Genomic DNA, 27,887 nt, shown 5'->3' on the forward strand with positions numbered 1-27,887 from the left:
GTCACCGTGCATCACTGGAGGCACAGAAATAAACCCCCTGATGCTTGACTGCAGCAGGGGTGATCCTCAGAGAGCTGTTCTTGTCCCCATCCGTCCTGTCCATCTTGTAGCCCGCCTTGTAGCCCTCCTCATAGGTGGGCTCGTTTTTCCTGAGCATAGAGGAGATCAGCTTCAGCCCCTGCCCCCGGCTGTGATAGTACCAGAACATCCACTCATGGTCCGTCGTCAGCTGTTCACATCTCAGCACCACCTCAGAGCCCACCTTTCCTATAAGAAGCTGAGGGGCTTGAGTGATGGTAACTTTTTGGGTCAGATCTGCGGAGAAGAAACGGCCATTATCAGTCTTGTTCCTTAAGCTACAGGACTCAAAGAATACAACGTTATATATTGGATATCCATCATCAGTATCTGATGGGTGTAACGCACATTCTATGGCTTAATTAGTATCATGGACGTGTGGGCGACCATAGATGGGACATCGGATTACATAGATGATGGAGATATTGATCCCAGTGGATACAGATGTGAGATGTGCTCAGAGTATATTTCTGGAAATCCTTTATGCTTCTTCTGATTTATCACTGACTCTGTCCGCCCTGATACTTACAGACTGGAAGGAAGACGCAGAATAGGATCCTGTGTACGGACGCCATGACGGCGGGTGACGTCTACCTGTGACTTGTAAGGAGGAGATCAGTGTCATTCTCAGGAAGTGAAACGCTCCTCCTGGTTTGTGCGGCTCAACTGCTCATCAAGAAGTAAAGTTCTCGTCTGCAGATACGGCGCAAAGAGGTGAAAAAGCAAAGTAACGGGCAGCACTCTGCAAATTCCATGCAAAAATCTGGTGCATTTATTGGCCCTTGTGAACAGGTGGCAACTAGTGATGAGCGACCGTGCTCGTTTAACCATTTCGCCGATCACGCTCGGTTGCTTTTCGAGTATCTTCGGCGTGCTCATATATTAAAGTTTAAGTCCCTGCATCTGCATGATTTATGGCTGCTAGACTGGAGCAACATATGTGAGGATTTCCTAACAAACAGGCAATCCCTGCATGCGTTGAGGCTGACTAAGAGCCATGCAGATGCATGGACTCAAACTTAATATACGAGCACGCCGAAGGTACTCGGAAAGCACTCGAGCGTGCTCAGCGAAAGGGTTAAACGAGCACAGTCGCTCATCATTAATGGCTCAAGAGCAAATGAACTTTAATCAAGCACTTGCTCTTGAGCTGAAAACGTTGCCACCTGTTCACATGGGCCAATAAATACACCAGATTTTTGCTTGGAATTTGCCATTGAGTGTTCCCCACTTTTGCTTTTTTATGTACCTGAGGTTGGGGGGCTGCATCCTGTGGGCTGACGCCTATTCCTGCACTTTTTTTTGCTTCTATGTTATGTGTGTATCCGAGCTGCTGGCGTTTCTCAGTATTATTGACTGAGGTTACATCAAAGCCCCCCAGGCTCTTTGTGTCACCGTGCATCACTGGAGGCGCAGAAATAAACCCCCTGATGCTTGACTGCAGCAGGGGTGATCCTCAGAGAGCTGTTCTTGTCCCCATCCGTCCTGTCCATCTTGTAGCCCGCCTTGTAGCCCTCCTCATAGGTGGGCTCGTTTTTCCTGAGCATAAAGGCGATCAGCTTCAGCCCCTGCCCCCGGCTGTGATAGTACCAGTACATATAGTCATGGTCTGTTGTCAGCTGTTGACAGCTCAGCACCACCTCAGAGCCCTCCTTTCCTATGAGTAATGGGGGATCCTGGGAAATGGTGACTTTTTGGGTCAGACCTGCAAAGAAGTTGTGACCATGAGGCATAAATTAATCATTATAACCTGTGGTTCTCCACCTGCTGGGAGTTGTAGTTGTGCAATAGCTGAGGAGCTGCAGGCTGGGAACCACATATTTAGAGATTAATGTAATTTGATAAGTCATTATTACATCCGATAGACATAATACTTACAGGGTGGGATAAGAATACAGAACAGGAGCCTCAGCATAGGAGACATGCTGATGGTAAATGATAGCATGGTTGTATTCCATGGAGGTGAAATACTCCTCCTATAGGGGTCAGGGGGAATCACACCCAGACCTCCTCTTCTCTGGGTGGAGATCCTGCTGGTGATCATCTGATTGCTGCAGGCTCTACACCTGTGACTGCACATTTCTCCTACAGTGGCCACTACAGGATACATGGGGTATTACAGGGCTCACAAACAAATCTGCAATCATGTAACAATTCTCTTATTGGACATTGTCTTTACATTGCCTGAAAGTGATGGCAGGAACCAGGAAGGGTTAATCAGTCCGGTATGGGTAATCTTTCAGTTTAGGGAGTCTAGTCTGGGGTCTTTTTAGGAAGTCTGGTCTAGGGTCTTATTGAGGGGTCTGGTCATGGGTCTTATTAGGGAGTTTGGTCTGGGGTATTATTAGGGGGCTGGTCAATGGTCTTATTAGGGGGTCTGGACTGGGGTATTATTAGGGGTCTTATCTGGGGTCTTATTAGGGGGTTTGGTATGGGATCTTTTTAGGGTGTCTAGTCTGGGGTCTTTTTAGGGGGTCTGCTATAGGGTCTTATTAGGGGGTATTTTGGAAATGTATTAGGAGGTCTGGTCTAGAGTCTTATTAGGGGGTCTGGTCTGGGGTCTTATTATGGGAGGTCTGATCTGGGTATTCACTTGGGTAACCGAATATTCCTGGTATTCTCAGATATTTTTCATTGGAAATGCATTGCAATTTTTTGATTTTTTTTTTGCTGAAAATCAGCCAAGAAAATCAATTTATATCAAATTTATTTGGTGCAGATTGAATCTTGGTTAAAGAAACATCATAAATTGAATGTTCCTCGGGTCTCCCCATACTTCTCCAGTCACCACCACCAGTCCTCTAATCGGGTCCTTTGTCTTTTCCTTTCTACCTTCTCTCCGAGCCTCCGGTTCTACCATTTTTCACTAAGCCCCATGCTGTCACTGGGGGGCGCCCTGCATGTTATTGATGACGTGTGTTGCAATTCACATGGTCATGTGGGGAGTGTCAATGATGTGCATTGTGCCCCATATGATGGCTTGAAGAAAGGAGAAGACTTAAGACAGAAGCTGATTGGAGGACCACTGGCGGTTACAGAGATATAGGGAGGGTTGAGGAGAGAATAACAGAATAACATTTTTTTCACTTTCTCTCAACCCTTAGAATCCACCATTTTGGTCATCATTTTACTAGAATTTTTGAAGAATTCCAAAAAATTAGAATTTTGACAAATTTGATCTGTTTGAGATATGTGTAACAAATATTATTTGCTATGTATCGATTTGCCCATCTCTAGTTTTTAATTTGATTTCTCAATAGCCCCTTTGGGAAACCAATATCAAAACGCGCGTCAGGGTCTGCGGTGGTCGTCATTATCTTGGGTTTGCAGTATGTTTCCAGCCTGTTGATATCAATTTTATTCAGCTAAATGGGGGTCCACTCCTCTCTTTTTTTTGGATTACTGTGTATTTTTTTTTTTTGCTTAATGTAAACTTTTTGTTTCTGCTGGTTTTTTTTTACAACTTTTTCTCCCAATTTGGAATAATAGTGTTTTTGTTTCATTGTTTATCTTGCTTTGTTATATTATCATGACTATTTATATGATATTTTAATATCTTTTCATAGTTATATGATCATTAGGGACCTGACCATCACCCATGTGTCTGTTTTTAGGACTTTTTATGCAATTTTAGGTCGTGATGGCCATTTATTACTCATGAATTAATAGACATATTGCAAATCAAGTGCTTGACTTTGTCTGTATGTTGTGTTTCGGATACGAGTACTATTCTGGCATGCAGTGATAATTAACTTTTTTTGAAACTTTTGTTCTTTTATAGTTAAAAAAGTCAGTTTTACATAGTATCTTGTATCGCAGTCAGTACTGCCCCCACATGGTGACTCGATTGTTTTTTTTTTATTATTTTGGCGACAAGTTTTATTTTTGTGAAGTTCCTGGTGACACCGTACATCTTTGATGTGAGGTCCCCTCTTATTAGGAGGGGAGGTTTTATCACGGCCCTCCAGCTCATCTGTATCACTGTGTTGGGCTGGAGGCACAGAAATAAACCCCCTGATCCTGGGCTTTCAGAGACTTGATTTTCAGGCTGCTCTGCTTTTTTCCTCTCGTTCTTCTCATCTCATAAAGTTCTTTGGAGCCATCTTCATAGTTTGGATCCTGATCCAGCAACTTGGACACAATTAGCTTCAGTCCCTCGTTGACTTTTTGGTGGTACCAGAACATGTAGTCATGGTCTGTGGTCACCTGCTCACAGTCTATCTCGGCTTCGGAACCAGTTTGGTTGATGATAACTTTTGGTTTTTGAGTGATGGTGTCCTCCTGGGCTAGACCTGAGTATATAGGGATCATATATAGTAATAAAGTTACCAGGCGGAAGGACGAGGAACCTTACAAGATGATGATTACCCACCAGAACATCTCTAATTCCCAACATATGAGGAACTATTCCAAAAAGTCCCACCTCACCTCTTGTTATGGACCTGAACCTTAAAATACTAAAGTTATTCCGGCCCTGACCCCAGACCTTCTTTTTGTGATAAAACTTTGATTTCTTTCCCATAACTTACAGACTGGGACGAGCAGACAGAGAAAAAGCTGTGGAGGAGACATGGTGACAATGGTGGTGAAGAGTCAGGAGCAGCAAACACCATCAGAGGGGCGGAAACCTCGGGGGGGGGGGGGGGGGACATCTGAGTTAACCCTTCACTTTCACAAATGATCTTGGGTGTATAACCTAGGTGGTAATTGTGATGCACTATAGGGCGGACATGTAACATCAGCGTCATCACTCTGTGTCTGTGTGACTGGGGGATCTAAGTGGAGACAACGCTAACACTCGGGGTACAGGATAAAGACCCTGACACTCGGGGTGCAGGATAATGACACTGACACTCGGGGTACAGGATAATGACACTGACACTCGGGGTACAGGATAAAGACCCTGACACTCGGGGTGCAGGATAATGACACTGACACTCGGGGTACAGGATAATGACACTGACACTCGGTGTACAGGATAATGACACTGACACTCGGGGTACAGGATAATGACACTGACACTCGGGGTACAGGATGATGACACTGACACTCGGGGTACAGGATAATAACACTGACACTCAGGGTACAGGATAATGACACTGATTCTCGGGGTACAGGATGATGACACTGACACTCGGGGTACAGGATAATGACACTGATACTTGGGGTACCGGATAATGACACTGACACTTGGGGTACAGGATAATGACACTGACACTCAGGGTACAGGATAATGACCCTGACACGTGGGGTACAGGATAATGACACTGACACTCGGGGTACAGGATAATGACCCTGAAACTCGGGGTACAAGATAATGACCCTGACACGTGGGGTACAGGATAATGACACTGACACTCGGGGTACAGGATAATGACACTGACAATCGGGGTACAGGATATTGACACTGACACTCGGGGTACAGGATAATGACACTGATACTTGGGGTACAGAATAATGACACTGACACTTGGGGTACAGGATAATGACACTGACACTCGGGGTACAGGATAATGACACTGATACTTGGGGTACCGGATAATGACACTGACACTTGGGGTACAGGATAATGACACTGACACTCGGGGTACAGGATAATGACACCGACACTCGGGGTACAGGATAATGACACTGGCACTCAGGGTACAGGATAATGACCCTGACACGTGGGGTACAGGATAATGACACTGACACTCGGGGTACAGGATAATGACCCTGACACTCGGGGTACAAGATAATGACCCTGACACGTGGGGTACAGGATAATGACACTGACACTCGGGGTACAGGATAATGACACTGACAATCGGGGTACAGGATATTGACACTGACACTCGGGGTACAGGATAATGACACTGATACTTGGGGTACAGAATAATGACGCTGACACTTGGGGTACAGGATAATGACTCTGACACTCGGGGTACAGGATAATGACACTGACACTTGGGGTACAGGATAATGACGCTGACACTCGGGGTACAGGATATTGACACTGACACTAGGGGTACAGGATAATGACACTGATACTTGGGGTACAGGATAATGACACTGACACTCGGGGTACAGGATAATGACGCTGACACTCGGGGTACAGGATAATGACACTGACACTCGGTGTACAGGATAATAACCCTGACACGTGGGGTACAGGATAATGACACTGACACTCGGGGTACAGGATAATGACACTGACACTCGGGGTACAGGATAATGACCCTGACACGCGGGGTACAGGATAATGACACTGACACTCGGGGTACAGGATAATCACACTGGCACTAGGGGTACAGGATATTGACACTGACACTCGGGGTACAGGATAATGACACTGATACTTGGGGTACAGGATAATGACCCTGACACGTGGGGTACAGGATAATGACACTGACACTCGGGGTACAGGATAATGACACTGGCACTCAGGGTGCAGGATAATGACACTGACACTCGGGGTACAGGATAATGACACTGACACTCGGGGTACAGGATAATGACACTGACACTCGGTGTACAGGATAATGACACTGACACTCGGGGTACAGGATAATGACATTGACTCTCGAGATACAGGATAATGACCCTGACACGTGGGGTACAGGATAATGACACTGACACTCGGGGTACAGGATAATGACACTGACACTCGGGGTACAGGATAATGACACTGACACTCGGTGTACAGGATAATGACCCTGACACTCGGGGTACAGGATAATGACACTGACTCTCGAGATACAGGATAATGACCCTGACACGTGGGGTACAGGATAATGACACTGACACTCGGGGTACAGGATAATGACACTGACACTCGGGGTACAAGACAATGACACTGACACTTGGGGTACAGGATAATGACCCTGACACTCGGGGTACAAGACAATGACACTGACACTCGGGGTACAAGACAATGACCCTGACACGTGGGGCACAGGATAATGACACTGACACTCGGGGTACAGGATAATGACACTCGGGGTAGAGGATAATGACCCTTACATGCGGGGTACAGGATAATGACACTGACACTCAGGGTACAGGATAATGACACTGATATTCGGGGTAGAGGATAATGACACTCGGGGTACAGGATAATGACACTGATATTCGGGGTAGAGGATAATGACACTCGGGGTACAGGATAATGACACTGACACTCGGGGTACAGGATAATGACACTGACACTGGGGTACAGGATAATGACCCTGATATTCGGGGTAGAGGAAAATGACACTCGGGGTACAGGATAATGACACTGACACTCGGGGTACAGGATAATGACACTGACACTTGGGGTACAGGATAATGACACTGACCCTCGGGGTACAGGAAAATTACACTGACACTAGGGGTACAGAATAATGACACTGACACTCAGGGTACAAGATAATGACCCTGACACTCGGGGTGCCGGATAATGACACTGACACTCGGGGTACAGGATAATGACACTGACACTTGGGGTACAGGATAATGACACTGACCCTCGGGGTACAGGAAAATGACACTGACACTCAGTGTACAGGATAATGACCCTGACACTCGGGGTGCCGGATAATGACACTGACACTCGGGGTACAGGATAATGACACTGACACTCGGGGTTCAGGATAATGACACTGACACTTGGGGTACAGGATAATGACACTGACACTCGGGGTACAGGATAATGACACTGATATTCGGGGTAGAGGATAATGACACTCGGGGTACAGGATAATGACACTGACACTCAGGGTACAGGATAATGACACTGATATTCGGGGTAGAGGATAATGACACTCGGGGTACAGGATAATGACACTGACACTCGGGGTACAGGATAATGACACTGACACTGGGGTACAGGATAATGACACTGACACGCGGGGTACAGGATAATGACACTGACACTTGGGGTACAGGATAATGACACTGACCCTCGGGGTACAGGAAAATGACACTGACACTCAGGGTACAGGATAATGACCCTGACACTCGGGGTGCCGGATAATGACACTGACACTCGGGGTACAGGATAATGACACTGACACTCGGGGTACAGGATAATGACCCTGACACGCGGGGTACAGGATAATGACACTGACACTCGGGGTACAGGATAATGACCCTGACACGCGGGGTACAGGATAATGACACTGACACTCGGGGTACAGGATAATGGCACTGACACTCGGGGTACAGGATAATGACACTGACACTCGGGGTACAGGATAATGACCCTGACACGCGGGTTACAGGATAATGACACTGGCACTCGGGGTACAGGATAATGACACTGAAACGTGGGGTACAGGATAATGACACTGACACTCGGGGTAAAGGATAATGACTCTCGGGGTACAGGATAATGACCCTTACATGCGGGTTACAGGATAATGACACTGGCACTCGGGGTACAGGATAATGACACTGACACGTGGGGTACAGGATAATGACACTGACACTCGGGGTACAGGATGATGACTCTCGGGGTACAGGATATTGACACTGACACTCGGGGTACAGGATAATGACACTTACACTCGGGGTACAGGATAATGACACTGACACTAGGGGTACAGGATAATGACACTGACACTCGGGGTACAGGATAATGACCCTGACACTCGGGGTGCAGGATAATGACACTGACACTCGGGGTACAGGATAATGACACTGACACTCGGGGTACAGGATAATAACGCTAACACTCGGGGTACAGGATAATGACACTGGCACTCGGGGTACAGGATAATGACACTGACACTCAGGGTACAGGATAATGACCCTGACACGCGAGGTACAGGATAATGACACTGACACTTGGGGTACAGGATAATGACACTGACACTCGGGGTACAGGATAATGACACTGACACTTGGGGTACAGGATATTGACACTGACACTCGGGGTACAGGATAATGACACTGACACTCGGGGTACAGGATAATAACGCTAACACTCGGGGTACAGGATAATGACACTGGCACTCGGGGTACAGGATAATGACACTGGCACTCGGGGTACAGGATAATGACACTGACACTCAAGGTACAGGATAATGACCCTGACACGCGGGGTACAGGATAATGACACTGACGCTTGGGGTACAAGATAATGACACTGACACTCGGGGTACAGGATAATGACACTGACACTTGGGGTACAGGATAATGACACTGACACTCGGGGTACAGGATAATGACACTGACACTCAGGGTACAGGATAATGACCCTGACACGTGGGGTACAGGATAATGACACACAGGGTACAGGATATTGACTCTGAAACTCGGGGTACAGGATAATGACACTGACACTAGGGGTACAGGATAATGACACTGACACTCGGGGTACAGGATAATGACGCAGACACTAGGGGTACAGGATAATGATACTGACACTCGGGGTACAGGATAATGACACTGACACTCGGGGTACAAGATAATGACACTGACACTTGAGGTACAGGATAATGACCCTGACACGTGGGGTACAGGATAATGACACTGACACTCGGGGTACAGGATAATAACACTGACACTTGGGGTACAGGATAATGACACTGACACTCGGGGTACAGGATAATGACACTGACACTCGGGGTACAGGATAATAACACTGACACTCGGGGTACAGGATAATGACCCTGACACGTAGGGTGCAGGATAATGACACTGACACTCGGGGTACAGGATAATGACACTGACACTCGGGGTACAGGATAATGACGCTCGGGGTACAGGATAATGACACTGACTCTCGGGGTATAGGATAATGACACGGACACTCGGGGTACAGGATAATGACACTGACACTTGGGGTACAGGATAATGACGCTCGGGGTACAGGATAATAACACTGATACTCGGGGTACAGGATAATGACACTGACACTTGGGGTACAGGATAATGACGCTCGGGGTACAGGGTAATGACACTGACTCTCGGGGTACAGGATATTGACACTGACACTCGGGGTACAGGATAATGACACTGACACTCGGGGTACAGGATATTGACACTGACACTCGGGGTACAGGATAATGACACTGACACTTGGGGTACAGGATAATAACACTGATACTCGGGGTACAGGATATTGACACTGACACTCGGGGTACAGGATAATGACACTGACACTTGGGGTACAGGATAATGACGCTCGGGGTACAGGATAATAACGCTGACACTTGGGGTACAGGATAATGACACTGACACTAGGAGTACAGGATAATGACCCTGACACTCGGGGTACAGGATAATAACACTGACACTCGGGGTACAGGATAATGACACTGACACTCGGGGTACAGGATAATAACACTGACACTAGAGGTACAGGATAATGACACTGACACTCGGGGTACAGGATAATGACACTGACACTCGGTGTACAGGATAATGACACTGACACTCGGGGTACAGGATAATGACACTGACTCTCGGTGTACAGGATAATGACACTGACACTCGGGGTACAGGATAATGACACTGACACTCAGGGTACAGGATAATGACACTGACACTCGGGGTACAGGATAATACACTGACACTGGGGTACAGGATAATGACACTGACACTCGGGGTACAGGATAATGACACTGACACTCGGGGTACAAGACAATGACACTGACGCTCGGGGTACAGGATAATAACACTGACACTTGAGGTACAGGATAATGACACTGACACTCGGGGTACAGGATAATGACACTGACACTCGGGGTACAAGACAATGACACTGACGCTCGGGGTACAGGATAATAACACTGACACTTGAGGTACAGGATAATGACACTGACACTCGGGGTACAGGATAATGACACTGACACTCGGGGTACAAGACAATGACACTAACACTTGGGGTACAGGATAATGACACTGACACTCGGGGTACAAGACAATGACACTGACGCTCGGGGTACAGGATAATGACACTGACACTCGGGGTACAGGATAAAGACACTGACACTCGGGGTACAGGATGATGACACTGACACTCGGGGTACAGGATAATTACGCTGACACTAGGGGTACAGGATAATGACACTGACACTCGGGGTACAGGATAATGACCCTGACACTCGGGGTACAGGATAATGACACTGACATTCGGGGTACAGGATAATGACACTGACACTCGGGGTACAGGATAATAACACTGACACTCGGGGTACAGGATAATGACACTGACACTCGGGGTACAGGATAATAACACTGACACTCGGGGTACAGGATAATGACACTGACACTTGAGGTACAGGATAATGACCCTGACACGTGGGGTACAGGATAATGACACTGACACTCGGGGTACAGGATAATAACACTGACACTTGGGGTACAGGATAATGACACTGACACTCAGGGTACAGGATAATGACCCTGACACGTGGGGTGCAGAATAATGACACTGACCCTCGGGGTACAGGATAATGACACTGACACTCGGGGTACAGGATAATGACACTGACACTCGTTGTACAGGATAATGACGCTCGGGGTACAGGATAATGATACTGACTCTCGGGGTATAGGATAATGACACGGACACTCGGGGTACAGGATAATGACACTGACACTTGGGGTACAGGATAATGACGCTCGGGGTACAGGATAATAACACTGACACTCGGGGTACAGGATAATGACACTGACACTTGGGGTACAGGATAATGACGCTTGGGGTACAGGATAATGACACTGACTCTCGGGGTATAGGATAATGACATTGACACTCGGGGTACAGGATAATAACACTGACACTCGGGGTACAGGATAATAACACTGACACTCGGGGTACAGGATAATGACACTGACACTCGGGGTACAGGATAATAACACTGACACTCGGGGTACAGGATAATGACACTGACACTTGAGGTACAGGATAATGACCCTGACACGTGGGGTACAGGATAATGACACTGACACTCGGGGTACAGGATAATAACACTGACACTTGGGGTACAGGATAATGACACTGACACTCGGGGTACAGGATAATGACACTGACCCTCGGGGTACAGGATAATGACACTGACACTCGGGGTACAGGATAATGACACTGACACTTGGGGTACAGGATAATGACACTGACACTCGGGGTACAGGATAATGACACTGACACTCGGGGTATAGGATAATGACACGGACACTCGGGGTACAGGATAATGACACTGACACTTGGGGTACAGGATAATGACGCTCGGGGTACAGGATAATAACACTGACACTTGGGGTACAGGATAATGACACTGACTCTCGGGTTACCGGATAATGACACTGACACTCGGGGTACAGGATAATGACACTCGGGGTACAGGATAATGACAATGACACTCAGGGTACAGGATAATGACACTGACACTAGGAGTACAGGATAATGACACTGACACTCGGGGTACAGGATAATGACACTGACACTTGGGGTACAGGATAATGACACTGACACTCGGGGTACAGGATAATGACACTGACACTCAAGGTACAGGATAATGACCCTGACACGCGGGGTACAGGATAATGACACTGACGCTTGGGGTACAAGATAATGACACTGACACTCGGGGTACAGGATAATGACACTGACACTTGGGGTACAGGATAATGACACTGACACTCGGGGTACAGGATAATGACACTGACACTCAGGGTACAGGATAATGACCCTGACACGTGGGGTACAGGATAATGACACACAGGGTACAGGATATTGACTCTGAAACTCGGGGTACAGGATAATGACACTGACACTAGGGGTACAGGATAATGACACTGACACTCGGGGTACAGGATAATGACGCAGACACTAGGGGTACAGGATAATGATACTGACACTCGGGGTACAGGATAATGACACTGACACTCGGGGTACAAGATAATGACACTGACACTTGAGGTACAGGATAATGACCCTGACACGTGGGGTACAGGATAATGACACTGACACTCGGGGTACAGGATAATAACACTGACACTTGGGGTACAGGATAATGACACTGACACTCGGGGTACAGGATAATGACACTGACACTCGGGGTACAGGATAATAACACTGACACTCGGGGTACAGGATAATGACCCTGACACGTAGGGTGCAGGATAATGACACTGACACTCGGGGTACAGGATAATGACACTGACACTCGGGGTACAGGATAATGACGCTCGGGGTACAGGATAATGACACTGACTCTCGGGGTATAGGATAATGACACGGACACTCGGGGTACAGGATAATGACACTGACACTTGGGGTACAGGATAATGACGCTCGGGGTACAGGATAATAACACTGATACTCGGGGTACAGGATAATGACACTGACACTTGGGGTACAGGATAATGACGCTCGGGGTACAGGGTAATGACACTGACTCTCGGGGTACAGGATATTGACACTGACACTCGGGGTACAGGATAATGACACTGACACTCGGGGTACAGGATATTGACACTGACACTCGGGGTACAGGATAATGACACTGACACTTGGGGTACAGGATAATAACACTGATACTCGGGGTACAGGATATTGACACTGACACTCGGGGTACAGGATAATGACACTGACACTTGGGGTACAGGATAATGACGCTCGGGGTACAGGATAATAACGCTGACACTTGGGGTACAGGATAATGACACTGACACTAGGAGTACAGGATAATGACCCTGACACTCGGGGTACAGGATAATAACACTGACACTCGGGGTACAGGATAATGACACTGACACTCGGGGTACAGGATAATAACACTGACACTAGAGGTACAGGATAATGACACTGACACTCGGGGTACAGGATAATGACACTGACACTCGGTGTACAGGATAATGACACTGACACTCGGGGTACAGGATAATGACACTGACTCTCGGTGTACAGGATAATGACACTGACACTCGGGGTACAGGATAATGACACTGACACTCAGGGTACAGGATAATGACACTGACACTCGGGGTACAGGATAATACACTGACACTGGGGTACAGGATAATGACACTGACACTCGGGGTACAGGATAATGACACTGACACTCGGGGTACAAGACAATGACACTGACGCTCGGGGTACAGGATAATAACACTGACACTTGAGGTACAGGATAATGACACTGACACTCGGGGTACAGGATAATGACACTGACACTCGGGGTACAAGACAATGACACTGACGCTCGGGGTACAGGATAATAACACTGACACTTGAGGTACAGGATAATGACACTGACACTCGGGGTACAGGATAATGACACTGACACTCGGGGTACAAGACAATGACACTAACACTTGGGGTACAGGATAATGACACTGACACTCGGGGTACAAGACAATGACACTGACGCTCGGGGTACAGGATAATGACACTGACACTCGGGGTACAGGATAAAGACACTGACACTCGGGGTACAGGATGATGACACTGACACTCGGGGTACAGGATAATTACGCTGACACTAGGGGTACAGGATAATGACACTGACACTCGGGGTACAGGATAATGACCCTGACACTCGGGGTACAGGATAATGACACTGACATTCGGGGTACAGGATAATGACACTGACACTCGGGGTACAGGATAATAACACTGACACTCGGGGTACAGGATAATGACACTGACACTCGGGGTACAGGATAACAACACTGACACTCGGGGTACAGGATAATGACACTGACACTTGAGGTACAGGATAATGACCCTGACACGTGGGGTACAGGATAATGACACTGACACTCGGGGTACAGGATAATAACACTGACACTTGGAGTACAGGATAATGACACTGACACTCAGGGTACAGGATAATGACCCTGACACGTGGGGTGCAGAATAATGACACTGACCCTCGGGGTACAGGATAATGACACTGACACTCGGGGTACAGGATAATGACACTGACACTCGTTGTACAGGATAATGACGCTCGGGGTACAGGATAATGATACTGACTCTCGGGGTATAGGATAATGACACGGACACTCGGGGTACAGGATAATGACACTGACACTTGGGGTACAGGATAATGACGCTCGGGGTACAGGATAATAACACTGACACTCGGGGTACAGGATAATGACACTGACACTTGGGGTACAGGATAATGACGCTCGGGGTACAGGATAATGACACTGACTCTCGGGGTATAGGATAATGACATTGACACTCGGGGTACAGGATAATAACACTGACACTCGGGGTACAGGATAATAACACTGACACTCGGGGTACAGGATAATGACACTGACACTCGGGGTACAGGATAATAACACTGACACTCGGGGTACAGGATAATGACACTGACACTTGAGGTACAGGATAATGACCCTGACACGTGAGGTACAGGATAATGACACTGACACTCGGGGTACAGGATAATAACACTGACACTTGGGGTACAGGATAATGACACTGACACTCGGGGTACAGGATAATGACACTGACCCTCGGGGTACAGGATAATGACACTGACACTCGGGGTACAGGATAATGACACTGACACTCGGGGTACAGGATAATGACACTGACACTTGGGGTACAGGATAATGACACTGACACTCGGGGTATAGGATAATGACACGGACACTCGGGGTACAGGATAATGACACTGACACTTGGGGTACAGGATAATGACGCTCGGGGTACAGGATAATAACACTGACACTTGGGGTACAGGATAATGACACTGACTCTCGGGTTACCGGATAATGACACTGACACTCGGGGTACAGGATAATGACACTCGGGGTACAGGATAATGACAATGACACTCAGGGTACAGGATAATGACACTGACACTAGGAGTACAGGATAATGACACTGACACTCGGGGTACAGGATAATGACACTGACACTTGGGGTACAGGATAATGACACTGACACTCGGTGTACAGGATAATGACACTGACACTTGGGGTACAGGATAATGACATTGACACTCGGTGTACAGGATAATGACACTGACACTTGGGGTACAGGATAATGACACTGACACTCGGGGTACAGGATAATAACACTGACACTTGGGGTACAGGATAATGACACTGACACTCGGGGTACAGGATAATAACACTGACACTTGAGGTACAGGATAATGACATTGACACTCGGTGTACAGGATAATGACACTGACACTTGGGGTACAGGATAATGACACTGACACTCGGGGTACAGGATAATGACACTGACACTCAGGGTACAAGATAATGACACTGACACTCGGGGTACAGGATAATGACACTGACACTCGGGGTACAAAACAATGACACTGACGCTCGGGGTACAGGATAATGACACTGACACTCGGGGTACAGGATAATGACACTGACACTCGGGGTACAGGATAATGACACTGACACTCGGGGTACAGGATAATGACACTGACACTCGGAGTACAGGATAAAGACACTGACTCTCGGGGTACAGGATAAGGACACTGATACGTGGGGACTCTAATCTCCACTTTGCAGGCATACGGTGATGGTTCTTTATTCTTATGGACTTTGTGTCTTTTATTGGCCGTCATTTGTAGCTTTTTTAGGCTTGTACTTTAGTCAGTATCTTATGCTGCCCTCAGTGCTGCCCCCACATGGACGCTTATAGGCTGACACTACAGACCTCATTTTTGATCCTTTCCCATCTTCTTTCTATGCAGCTGACTGAGGTTTTTCTTTACAGTTTGAGGTTATATCAAAGCCTCGCCGCTCTTCTGTGACACTGTGCTAGACTGGAAGCACAGAAGTAAACCCCCTCGGCTTCGGAGGTCACGTTCTTGATTTTCATGTAGCTTTGCTTGTATCCTCTTGTGGATCCCACCTCATAGTGGTCTTTGTACTCATTCTCATAATTGGGTTTCTGATCCCTCTGCAATATGGCTACCAGCTTCAGTCCTTGGCGGCTCCTTTGATGGTACCAGAACATGAAGTTATGGTCGGTGGTCACCTGCTCACAGTCTATGAGAGCTTCTGACTCGACTGTGGCCATTATCATTGGGTTTTTTTGCATGATGGTGTCTTTCTGACCATGACCTATAACATTGATACGCGAAGGGTTAGTTTGAGGCCATCACAATATTCCCTTAGCCATTCAGAACAATTATGTGCTTGGTATATAGAAAAATCCATGGTATTAACCTCAGCCACCAGTATTGGGAGTCGCTCCATCACATCCTGTAGGATTGAGAAGACTTGGAGGTCTCATCCTCTTTCTGATGGTCACGTCATTGAGATTTACTCTTATAACTGGTTAGACCACTTTGTAGACATTGACATATCGGAAGCATTATGGAAAAACTCTTAATTACAGAACCAATAGAAGAGTGGCACCTCGAGATCTCCATTGAGTATGTCATAAACGTCGGATCGGTAGGGTTCTGGCCACTGAAGCCCAATCTAATCTAATAACGATGGTTCTCGGTCCTGGTACTTGGTCACTTTGTACCTCCACGTATCGGATCAGTTTGGGTCTGACTTCTACCAAAGAGACTTTTCTGGCAGATCCAGTTGACAAGTCAGGATTCAGTCGTCATAAAAACCCTTTAGAAGCCACTTGGGACATATTGCCCCTGGACCAGGGCTCAGCTTACCTGATGGCTACTTGCCATAGTGTCACATAGTTTTGCTTACTTACATGCTGAGATGAGCAGACAGACGAGGAGTCTCAGTACAGGAGACATTGGTGACACTGCTGCTTCAGGGCATAAGACACCACGCAACGTTGCGGAGGAAGTAATGTCCCACCCGCAGAAACTTATGAATGAACTCTTTCCTGGATGAATATACGTTTTAAGAATTTTTGTGCAAATCATACATACTCTACATTCATCTCATTCGCTATATTGCAAAAAAAGAAAGAATTCTCCTATTGTGTAGCGATTGGACAGCAATGTATGAGACCATACATGTAGAAGTGGGGCGGGAGGGAGGAGAAGAAGGCAGAGACATGGCGGTGCAGAGATTGGGGATTTTTTTTTATTGTAGACAAGATACTTATTACAGGTATATTTACGTTTTATAGTGTTATGACTATTCACTAGGATATGCCACAGCATTCTGACTCTTGGGGGTCTGAGATTGTGAGTTTCCCTTCATTAGACAGATCCCCCCATCCTCCTAGAAACTTTAAATGAAATTCGGCCTTGATTTAAGGCAGGATCGGCTGATCTTCTTATGTGAATGGGGGGCATCTAAACCCCCGACAGATGATGAAAAGGATCAAGAAGTTGGAAATGACTTAAAATGCCTCATCCTTTAGTTTTCAGGGAGGATGAGCCACTGGCAGAAAAGTTAGGCAGCAGCTTTCTCCTCTCTCCCTGTTGTGAACACATAAGGTTGGCTGAGCCCAATGTTCATATGTATGGAAAAGTCATCAAAGACAGCTGTCCATCTCACGTGTAAGGCCAGCTAGACTAAACTGGAGAAATGCATGCCCCTTTGACGAATTGAGAGAGACAGACACGCCCCTTTGACTCCTTTGGAGACATATAAGCTCTTTAGACTCAAATCTCCTGAAAATGACTGAGCAATTGAATGGTGCAATGAAATTATATTTTAATATAACTTTGATCGTAATGCAAAAATTAGTGACATTTACTTTTTAAGAAGCAACAAGTGGTGACAAGGTGATGTGACTAGAGAGGAGTGGATCGATCCACAGAGGACACAATGCTAAAGACTCAGAGTGCGAGTCAATAGCATCTGGTGTGACAATGTGGGCTTCTCCCATAATGCTCTGCAGCTGTCACATCACACGCAGTTAATCAGGACAGGAGGTCTATCATAGCCAGTATAAAAGATGGAGGCCGGCCAAGGAACGCCATTGTATACATGTACAGTATAGGAATAGCAGGGCACAGCTCATTCCACATAGGGACAGAAAAATGCAATTGTGGTGTACTACCACAGTGCTGAAGCAGATTGAAATTGGGAGTGAAAATGTCAGTCTGTGAAAGATTCAATTAATGTATAGGGAGGTGTTGTTGCTGTATAGTTACTCAGCATGATATATAGGGAGATGTCATAACTGTATAGTCACTCAGTGTGATATATAAGGAGGTGCTGTAGCTGTATAGTCATTCAGTGAGATGTATAAGGAGGTGCTGTAGCTGTATAGTCACTCAGTGTGATATATAGGGAGGTTCTGTAACTGTATAGTCACTCAGTGTGATATATAAGGAGGTGCTGTAGCTGTATAGTAACTCAGTATGATATATAGGGAGGTGCTGTAGCTGTATAGTCACTCACACTGTTATAGGGAGGTGATGTAACTGTATAGTCACTCAGTGTGATGCATAGGGAAGTTCTATAGCTGTATAGTCACTCAGTGTGATATATAAGGAGGTGCTGTAGCTGTATAGTGATAGTCACTCATTGTGACATATAAGGAGGTTCTGTAGCTGTACAGTCACACAATATGATATATAAGGAAGTGCTGTAGCTTTATAGTCATTTAATGTGATACTTAGGGAGGTGTTGTAGCTGTATAGTCAGTCAGTGTGATATATAGGGAGTTGCTGTATCTGTATAGTCAGTGCGATATATAGGGAGATGCTGTTTCTGTATAGTCATTCAGTGTAATATATAGGGAGGTGCTGTAGCTGTGTAGTCACTCAGTGTGATATACAGGGACATGCTGTAGCTGTATAGTCATTCAGTGTGATATATAGGGAGGTGCTGTAGCTGTATAGTCATTCAGTTTGATATATAGGGAGATGCTGTAGCTATATAGTCACTCAGTGTGATATATAGGTAGGTGCTGCACCTGTTTAGTCACTCAGTATGATATATAAGGAGGTTCTGTAGCTGTATAGTCATTCAGTGTGATATATAGGATGGTGCTGTAGCTGTATAGTCACTCAGTGTGATATATAGGGAGATGCTGTACCTGTATAGTTACTCAATGTGATATATAGGGAGATGCTGTAGCAGTCACACAGTATGACTGTGAATTGATTGACCTGAGATATACTGGAATAACAGCACCTTAGTAATAGCCTTCTTTTCATTTTTCACACACTGCAAAAACAAGGATAGGCAGTATTAAACCACCTCAGTGCTAATTTGTTGTTGAAACAAAATCCTGAATTCTAGGCTTGTGCGTAATGGAAAGTGTGATTGCTGAATTGTGAGCGGACAAAATATCAATTTTTTTCTTTCTTTTTTTTTTAGCTAAAGAAAAATGTTTACAATCCAAAAATGTAATTACAACATATAATTTAATCACAAACATATTTTTGTTTTTTGAACACTTACTTGTTGTAATAGTCCAATATACCTGTAAATATCACCCAAAAACCACTGCTGGTTACCACCAGTAACCATACATTTTTATATAGCCAAATACTGTAGGTTGAGGTCACTTGGACATTACTAACGCTGTGTTTGCAATAAAGAGCTGCCAAATACGTATTATCGGTTATTTTTTGGTCATTTAGAGGAATTGGAGTGAATAAATTGGCCATGAATCAAATTTTTGTGGAAAATTTGGTGATACTGACAAATTCAAATTTCAACCATTCGCTCATGTCTAGATGTGACTACACAGGGTTTCTTTCTAGTTTGTGACACTTAGCTTTTGATAATATATGTCTGAAATCAATTATATATACTTTTTTTTTTAAATAAAATTTGACATAGTAACATATGTTTAATCGGGATTTTTTTTCTTTTTTGGACATGTGCTCCCCCTGTGCCTATGTGATCATAATGACTTACATACTGTATACAGTATATGATTGTGCATAAAGTGGTTAAGTTACTACATACAGAGCAATTCATTAATATCATGAGCATCAATGCAAAATCTGCGATGGCCCCTCCACCTACCATGTCCCATTTATAATCCTAAGGTCTTCCTATGGAGCTGAGGACCCTCTTCCTTGGGCACCGTGGTCAGGGTATGACAGCTGCCTTTGCACCCCCTGTAATCTATGCTTCTAATATCTAATATATCTGAGCACTCTGTACACATCAGATTATTATATATATATAAAATATACTGATATATTAGTTTATTATGGGTTGTGTGCAAACCCATACACTGTACAGACAGGGAGTATTTTTGTAAGGCGGCCCCCTCCACCTGTTCCTCTGTGGGGCTCCATGCACAGTAATAGACCCCGGCATCCTTGTCTGTAATCTTCTCTGTTCTCAAAGTAAAGTCTGAAGCCGTTTTTCTCTCGGCTTTGAAGTGACTGAGCGTCAGCTCTTCTACCGACTCCACCGTCACTGATATAGATATCAATGTGAAGGTCCGGTCCTGTAGTCCTTGTCTGTACCAGAACAAAGTGGGGGTCCCGGCATTACTCACAGTGCACCCCAGTGACACCGGGTCATCCGGCCGCAGGACCAGGAATGATGAATTCTGGGTGATGGTGGATTGGGAAAGGCAATAAGGACAGAATATAATGAGGAGGAAGAGAATAAGCATGGTGAGCGCAGGTGGGGGGAAGATTCTCTGCGGCAGGCTCATATCTCGTGTCCTACTTCCAAAACTCGTCAGTTGTGCCTCCTACATCCTGCGTCATCTCACATCTGTGTCTGCGGTCGTCTCTCATCACCTATAGAAGACGTGGTGAAAAATACCTCTAATATATGAATGATATACATGTATATGAAGGAGGGAAGGGAAGGAGGAAGGCATGGAGGAAGGAAGGGAGGAAGGGAGGAAGGAAGGGAGGAAGGGAGGGAGGAAGGGAGGGAGGAAGGGAGGGAGGAAGGAAAGGAGGAAGGAAAGGAGGAAGGGAGGAAGGAAGGGAGGGAGGGAGGAAGGGATGGAGGAAGGAAAGGAGGAAGGAAAGGAGGAAGGGAGGAAGGAAGGGAGGGAGGGAGGAAGGGAGGAAGGAAAGGAGGAAGGGAGGAAGGAAGGGAGGGAGGAAGGAAGGGAGGGAGGGAGGAAGGGAGGAAGGGAGGGAGGAAGGGAGGGAGGAAGGGAGGGAGGAAGGGAGGGAGGAAGGAAAGGAGGAAGGAAAGGAGGAAGGGAGGAAGGAAGGGAGGGAGGGAGGAAGGGAGGAAGGAAAGGAGGAAGGGAGGAAGGAAGGGAGGGAGGGAGGAAGGGATGGAGAAAGGAAGGGAGGAATGGAGGAAGGGAGGAAGGAAAGGAGGGAGGGAGGAAGGAAGAGAGGAAGGAAAGGAGGAAGGGAGGAAGGAAGGGAGGGAGGAAGGAAAGGAGGAAGGAAAGGAGGAAGGGAGGAAGGAAGGGAGGGAGGGAGGAAGGGATGGAGAAAGGAAGGGAGGGAGGAAGGGATGGAGGAAGGAAGGGAAGAATGGAGGAAGGGAGGAAGGAAAGGAGGAAGGGAGGAAGGAAGGGAGGGAGGAAGGGATGGAGAAAGGAAGGGAGGAATGGAGGAAGGGAGGAAGGAAAGGAGGAAGGGAGGGAGGAAGGTAGGGAGGGAGTAACGGAGGGAGGAAGGTAGGAAGGGAGGAAGGAAGGGAGGAAGGAAGGGAGGGAGGAAGGAAGGGAGGACGGAAGGGAGAAACGGAGGGAGGAAGGGAGGAAGGGAGGGAGGAAGGAAGGGGGGAGGAAGGAAGTGAGGAAGGAAGGAAGGAAGGGAGGGAGGAAGGAAGGAAGGGAGGGAGGAAGCGAGGGAGGAAGGGAGGGAGGAAGGGAGGAAGGAAGGAAGGGAGGGAGGGAGGAAGGAAGGAACAGAGGAAGGAAGGGAGGAAGGGAGGAAGGAAGGGAGGAAGGAAGGGAGTAAGGGAAGAAGGAAGGGAGGAAGGGCTGTGCAAACGGTCTGTGTTTTCGTTTGTTTGTTTTCATGAAAATAACTATGTTAGAGTCAATATAAGCAAATAAAAATATAAACAGATACAAACCGATCCATAGAAACATTAATACAAATACTGATACAATGAATAAATGGATACAGAGTGACATAGTATGGCTGATCAGCCAGCTGAGAGAACGTGGTTTAGATGAAAGAAGGGAGGAGAATAGACTTAGTAAACTTTTTAGCAGGGCTGGTACACGGGCAAAGAAAGAAAATAGGGCAGTTGCCTTGTAGCATCTACAGTTCAGAGGTCTTCATCACCCAAACCCCTCGCCATGTACTCTGCTCTATATGTCCTTATTTCTTATTAGCCATATTATTACAGGAGTGTAAGGCCCTGCTGTGTGTTCATTGTATGGCATTGTGTTATGGGCCGGTAAGCTGATATTATGGGGATAATGTACTTTGTATTACAGTGTAGTAGTATTTGGCACTTTATGGAGGTATATGAATACGATAGATAGATAGATAGATAGATAGATAGATAGATAGATAGATAGATAGATAATAGATAGATGATAGATAATAGATAATAGATAGATGATAGATATATAATATATAGATGATAGATGATAGATAGATAATAGATAGATAATAGATGATAGATAGATGATAGATAATAGATAGATAATAGATAGATAATAGATAGATGATAGATGGATAATAGATAGATAATAGATAGATGATAGATAATAGTTAATAGATAGATAATAGATAGATGATAGATAGATGATAGATAGATAATAGATGGATAATAGATAGATGATAGATAGATAATAGATAATAGATGACAGATAATAGATAATAGATAGATAATAGATAGATAATATATAGATAGATGATAGATAGATGATAGATAGATAATAGATAGATAATAGATAGATAATATATAGATAGATGATAGATAATAGATATATAATAGATAATAGATAATAGAGAGATAATGGATAGATAATAGATAGATAATAGATAGATAATAGATAGATGATAGATAGATAATAGATAGATGATAGATAGATGATAGATAGATAATAGATAGATAATAGATAGATAATATATAGATAGATGATAGATAGATAATAGAGAGATAATAGATAGATGATAGATAGATGATAGATAATAGATAGATAGATAGATAATAGATAGATGATAGATAGATAATAGATAGATGATAGATAGATAATAGATAGATGATAGATAATATAAATAATAGATAGATAATAGATAGATAATAGATAATAGATAGATAATAGATAATAGATAGATGATAGATAGATAATAGATAGATAATAGATAATAGATAGATGATAGATAGATAATAGATAGATAATAGATAGATGATAGATAATAGATAGATAATAGATGATAGATAGATAATAAATAGATAATAGATAGATAATAGATAGATAATAGATGATAGATAGATAATAGATAGATGATAGATAGATAATAGATAGATAATAGATAGATGATAGATAATATAAATAATAGATAATAGATAGATGATAGATAATATAAATAATAGATAGATAATAGATAGATAATAGATAATAGATAGATGATAGATAGATAATAGATAAATGATAGATAATAGATAGATGATAGACAATAGATAGATGATAGATAGATAATAGATAGATAATAGATAGATAGATAATAGATAATATAAATAATAGATAGATAATAGATAATAGATAGATAATAGATAGATGATAGATAGATAATATAAATAAAAGATAATGGATATATAATAGATAGATGATAGATAGATAATAGATAATACATAGATAATAGATAGATATATGATAGATAGATAATAGATAGATGATAGATAATATAAATAATAGATAGATAATAGATAGATGATAGATAGATAGATAGATAGTAGATAGATAATAGATAATGGATAGATAATATATAGATAGATGATAGATGACAGATAATAGATAGATAATAGATTGATAATATATAGATAGATGATAGATAGATGAAAGATAGATAATAGATAGATAATGGATAGATAATATATAGATAGATGATAGATAGATAATAGATAGATGATAGATAGATAATAGATGATAGATAATAGATAGATGATAGATAGATAATAGATAGATAATAGATAGATGATAGATAATATATATAATAGATAGATAATAGATAATAGATAGATGATAGATAGATAATATAAATAATAGATAATGGATATATAATAGATAGATGATAGATAGATAATAGATAATACATAGATAATAGATAGATATATGATAGATAGATAATAGATAGATGATAGATAGATAATTGATAGATAATTGATAGATAATAGATAGATGATAGATAGATAATTGATAGATAATAGATAGATGATAGATAGATAATAGATAGATAATATATAATAGATGATAGATTATAGATAGATAATAGACAGCCAGGTGTGTGAGGGGTATTTGCGCGGCCCCCTGTTCCTCCTCGGCTGCTGTGTGGCTCCAGGCACAGTGATATCTCCCCCCGTCCTCTGTCTTGATGCTGTCGGAGTTCAGGCTGAATTCGGTCTCGTTGCTTCTTGTTGCAGTGAAGTGAGGCAGAGTCATTTCTTCTACAGATAATTTTCCAGTAGATGAGGATATTTGGGTGAGAGGGGCCGCGGGGGTCTCCCTGTACCAGTACATATAGGGGTCTCCGGTGGTTTGTGCACTACATCTCATGTGAACGCTCTGCCCTTTGTATATGATCAGGGCGGGAGGTGATTGCACAACTGACTGAGCGAGGAAAGGAGGGAAGAAGGAAAGAAGAGAGAGGAGCAGATACATTGTAACAGCGCGGAATGTTCTGTGAGGTCTCGGTGACATCGGCCTTGTTATGTGTCGCCCATCGCCGCCTCCTTCTCTTATTCTGCTTCCTGTTCGTCGTCTATCATTCACAATGGCTCCTCACCCTGTATATACAGATATACCATCAAAACCACAGATAGCTCTCATCCGATTAAAACAGTCGCCTGCATGAGTCCTTACAAGGACAAAGCTCTTCTTTGGCGCTTTTCTTTCACTCACTAAATTGTGTCCGACCCTAGTTTCCTTACCCCGACCCTAGTCTCCTACTCTTGACCCCATTCTCCTACGCCCGATCCTAGTCTCCTACTCTTGACCCCATTCTCCTACGCCTGACCCCAGTCTCCTACACCCGACCCTAATCTCTTATGCCCGACCCTAATCTCTTACGCCAGACCCCAGTCTCCGATGCCTGACTCTAGTCTCCTATGCCCGACCCTAGTCTCCTACGCCCGGCCCTAGTCTCCTACGCCCGGCCCTAGTCTCCTATGCCCGGCCCTAGTCTCCTACGCCCGACCCCAGTCTCCGACGCCCTACTCGCCCTACTCTAGTCTCTGACACCCGATCCTAGTCTCCTATGCCCGACCCTAGTCTCCGATGCCCTACTCTAGTCTCTTAACGCCTGACCTGTGAAGTCTATACCTCCTCATCTATCATGTAGCATTAATAATAATAATTGTGTGTTTTTAATATCGGTGAGGGTCTTTGGGCATCGTCAGACACCAGGGGCAATAGTCCGTGCCTCCCTTTGTGCCCCAAGAGTAATTGCGACACTTTTTCTTGTCCCTAAAGAGTTGCAGTCATATCGGTGCCTGCTCGTGATAGCTGTGCCCTTCTAGGCTGTGCCCAGTACTAGCGTTCCTATTAGTGCCCCATGGAGCATAGGCCGATGATTTTGAGGAGTTTTTTTGGAGCAGATCCTCTCCAAAAATCTCCTCAGAAATGGTTTAAAAAACTCTTGGAAAACACCTGCAATTCATTCCTATGGCTAAGTGCAAGCAATGTGCTTAAGACGCCGGCGGACCAACCGAGGTTTTCCTAAGCAAAGCCGCTTCAGAAAAATCCAGCGATTTTTATTTATTTTTTTAGCGGTTTCCAAACCCTGAAGTTGTTAAAAGAAATGACATAAAGACAGAACATGTGCACAGCGATTTCATTGCGCAGTATTTTTTCTCAGCAGTTTTGCTGTGCTTTCTTCAGATGACATCCGCCTGAAAAACACGTTGTGTGCAGATACCCTATGGGGAAATCATTTTGAGCAATTTTTTTTTAGTAATTTTTTCCTAAGAAGAGGTTTGGAAAAAGGAAACCTCTCTCCAAAAAAGGCCCCGTCCAATAAGAAGGCTGCAAAGAAATCTTCAGAAAACGAAAAACTACTCCAAAGACTCCACGAAAAGGGAGAGTTTCCTGAAGAATTTTCTGCTCTCAAAACTCAGGGTGCAGAAAACCTTTGGTTATGTGCACATGGCGTCTTTATTTCGGAGCTTTTCCTAGGTGGAGCCCCATCAGGAAGAAGCTGGCTGTCTTTTTTTCTGAAGCGACTTTGCTACGGTTTTGCAGTCATTTTTTGCAACTTATTTTTCCTGTCCTTTCAACTATAAAAAAGTGGACGACTTCCAAATGAAACCACCTAAAAAAGGTAACGTGCTGCTTCTTTTATCCACTTCATGTTTTTCTGAATGCTGGAATGGTTAAAAGAAGGGACAGATACAGAACGTGTGCGCAGCCCGGTCGTTCTCACATTGCTGTGCATTACAGGGTTTTTTTTGTGGAGCGTTTTCAGATGTAATCCACCTTAAAAAGATGTTGTGTGAACGTGACGCGCCCCCTGGGCCATATTCTTTAGGGGGAATATCCGGAGCCGGATCAGATGGGAGTTGTAGTCTTCCGAGTGGCTGTGACCCGGTCCGTGCCCAGGGTGTCAAACTCAGTTGTATGTGGCAGTCCTACAGATGTTATTAAGTTCTTTATTGTCGACTACGCCACCCATTGTATTGCGGTCACTATGGCCGCCGCTGCAGCAGGGTCCGCTGAGGCTGATGGTGTAGGTGCAGCTTGTGATGGTATAACCCCCAACGGGTGGGGTATAGCCTCAGGGGGTCAGGTGCAGAGGATGGGGGTTGTGGTGGTGCAGCGTAGATGTAAAATGAAGACAGAGTCGGGTTGTGCAGTTTAGGGTATTTACTCACTGCTGATGTTCCGGTCACTCCAGCTTCAA

The 27,887-nt window shown here is 44.8% G+C and overlaps 1 pseudogene and 1 gene segment (V, D, J or C); both read right to left on the reverse strand.

Moving 5' to 3' along the window:
• Positions 1–653, reverse strand: part of LOC141271579 (elongin-A-like) — a 113,013-nt pseudogene extending 112,360 nt beyond the window's left edge.
• A 3,403-nt stretch (positions 654–4,056) lies between these two features.
• LOC141271580 (T cell receptor beta variable 12-4-like) lies at positions 4,057–4,600 on the reverse strand. The segment is given in 2 exon segments: positions 4,057–4,370; positions 4,507–4,600. Coding segments are annotated over 2 exon segments (408 nt in total).
• Between the last annotated feature and the right edge of the window lie 23,287 nt (positions 4,601–27,887).

This window comes from Phyllobates terribilis, unplaced genomic scaffold (genome assembly GCF_046119375.1).
Source record: "Phyllobates terribilis strain yellow unplaced genomic scaffold, ASM4611937v1 Scaffold_5__5_contigs__length_657084704, whole genome shotgun sequence".
In the NCBI taxonomy this organism is placed as follows: Eukaryota; Metazoa; Chordata; class Amphibia; order Anura; family Dendrobatidae; genus Phyllobates; species Phyllobates terribilis.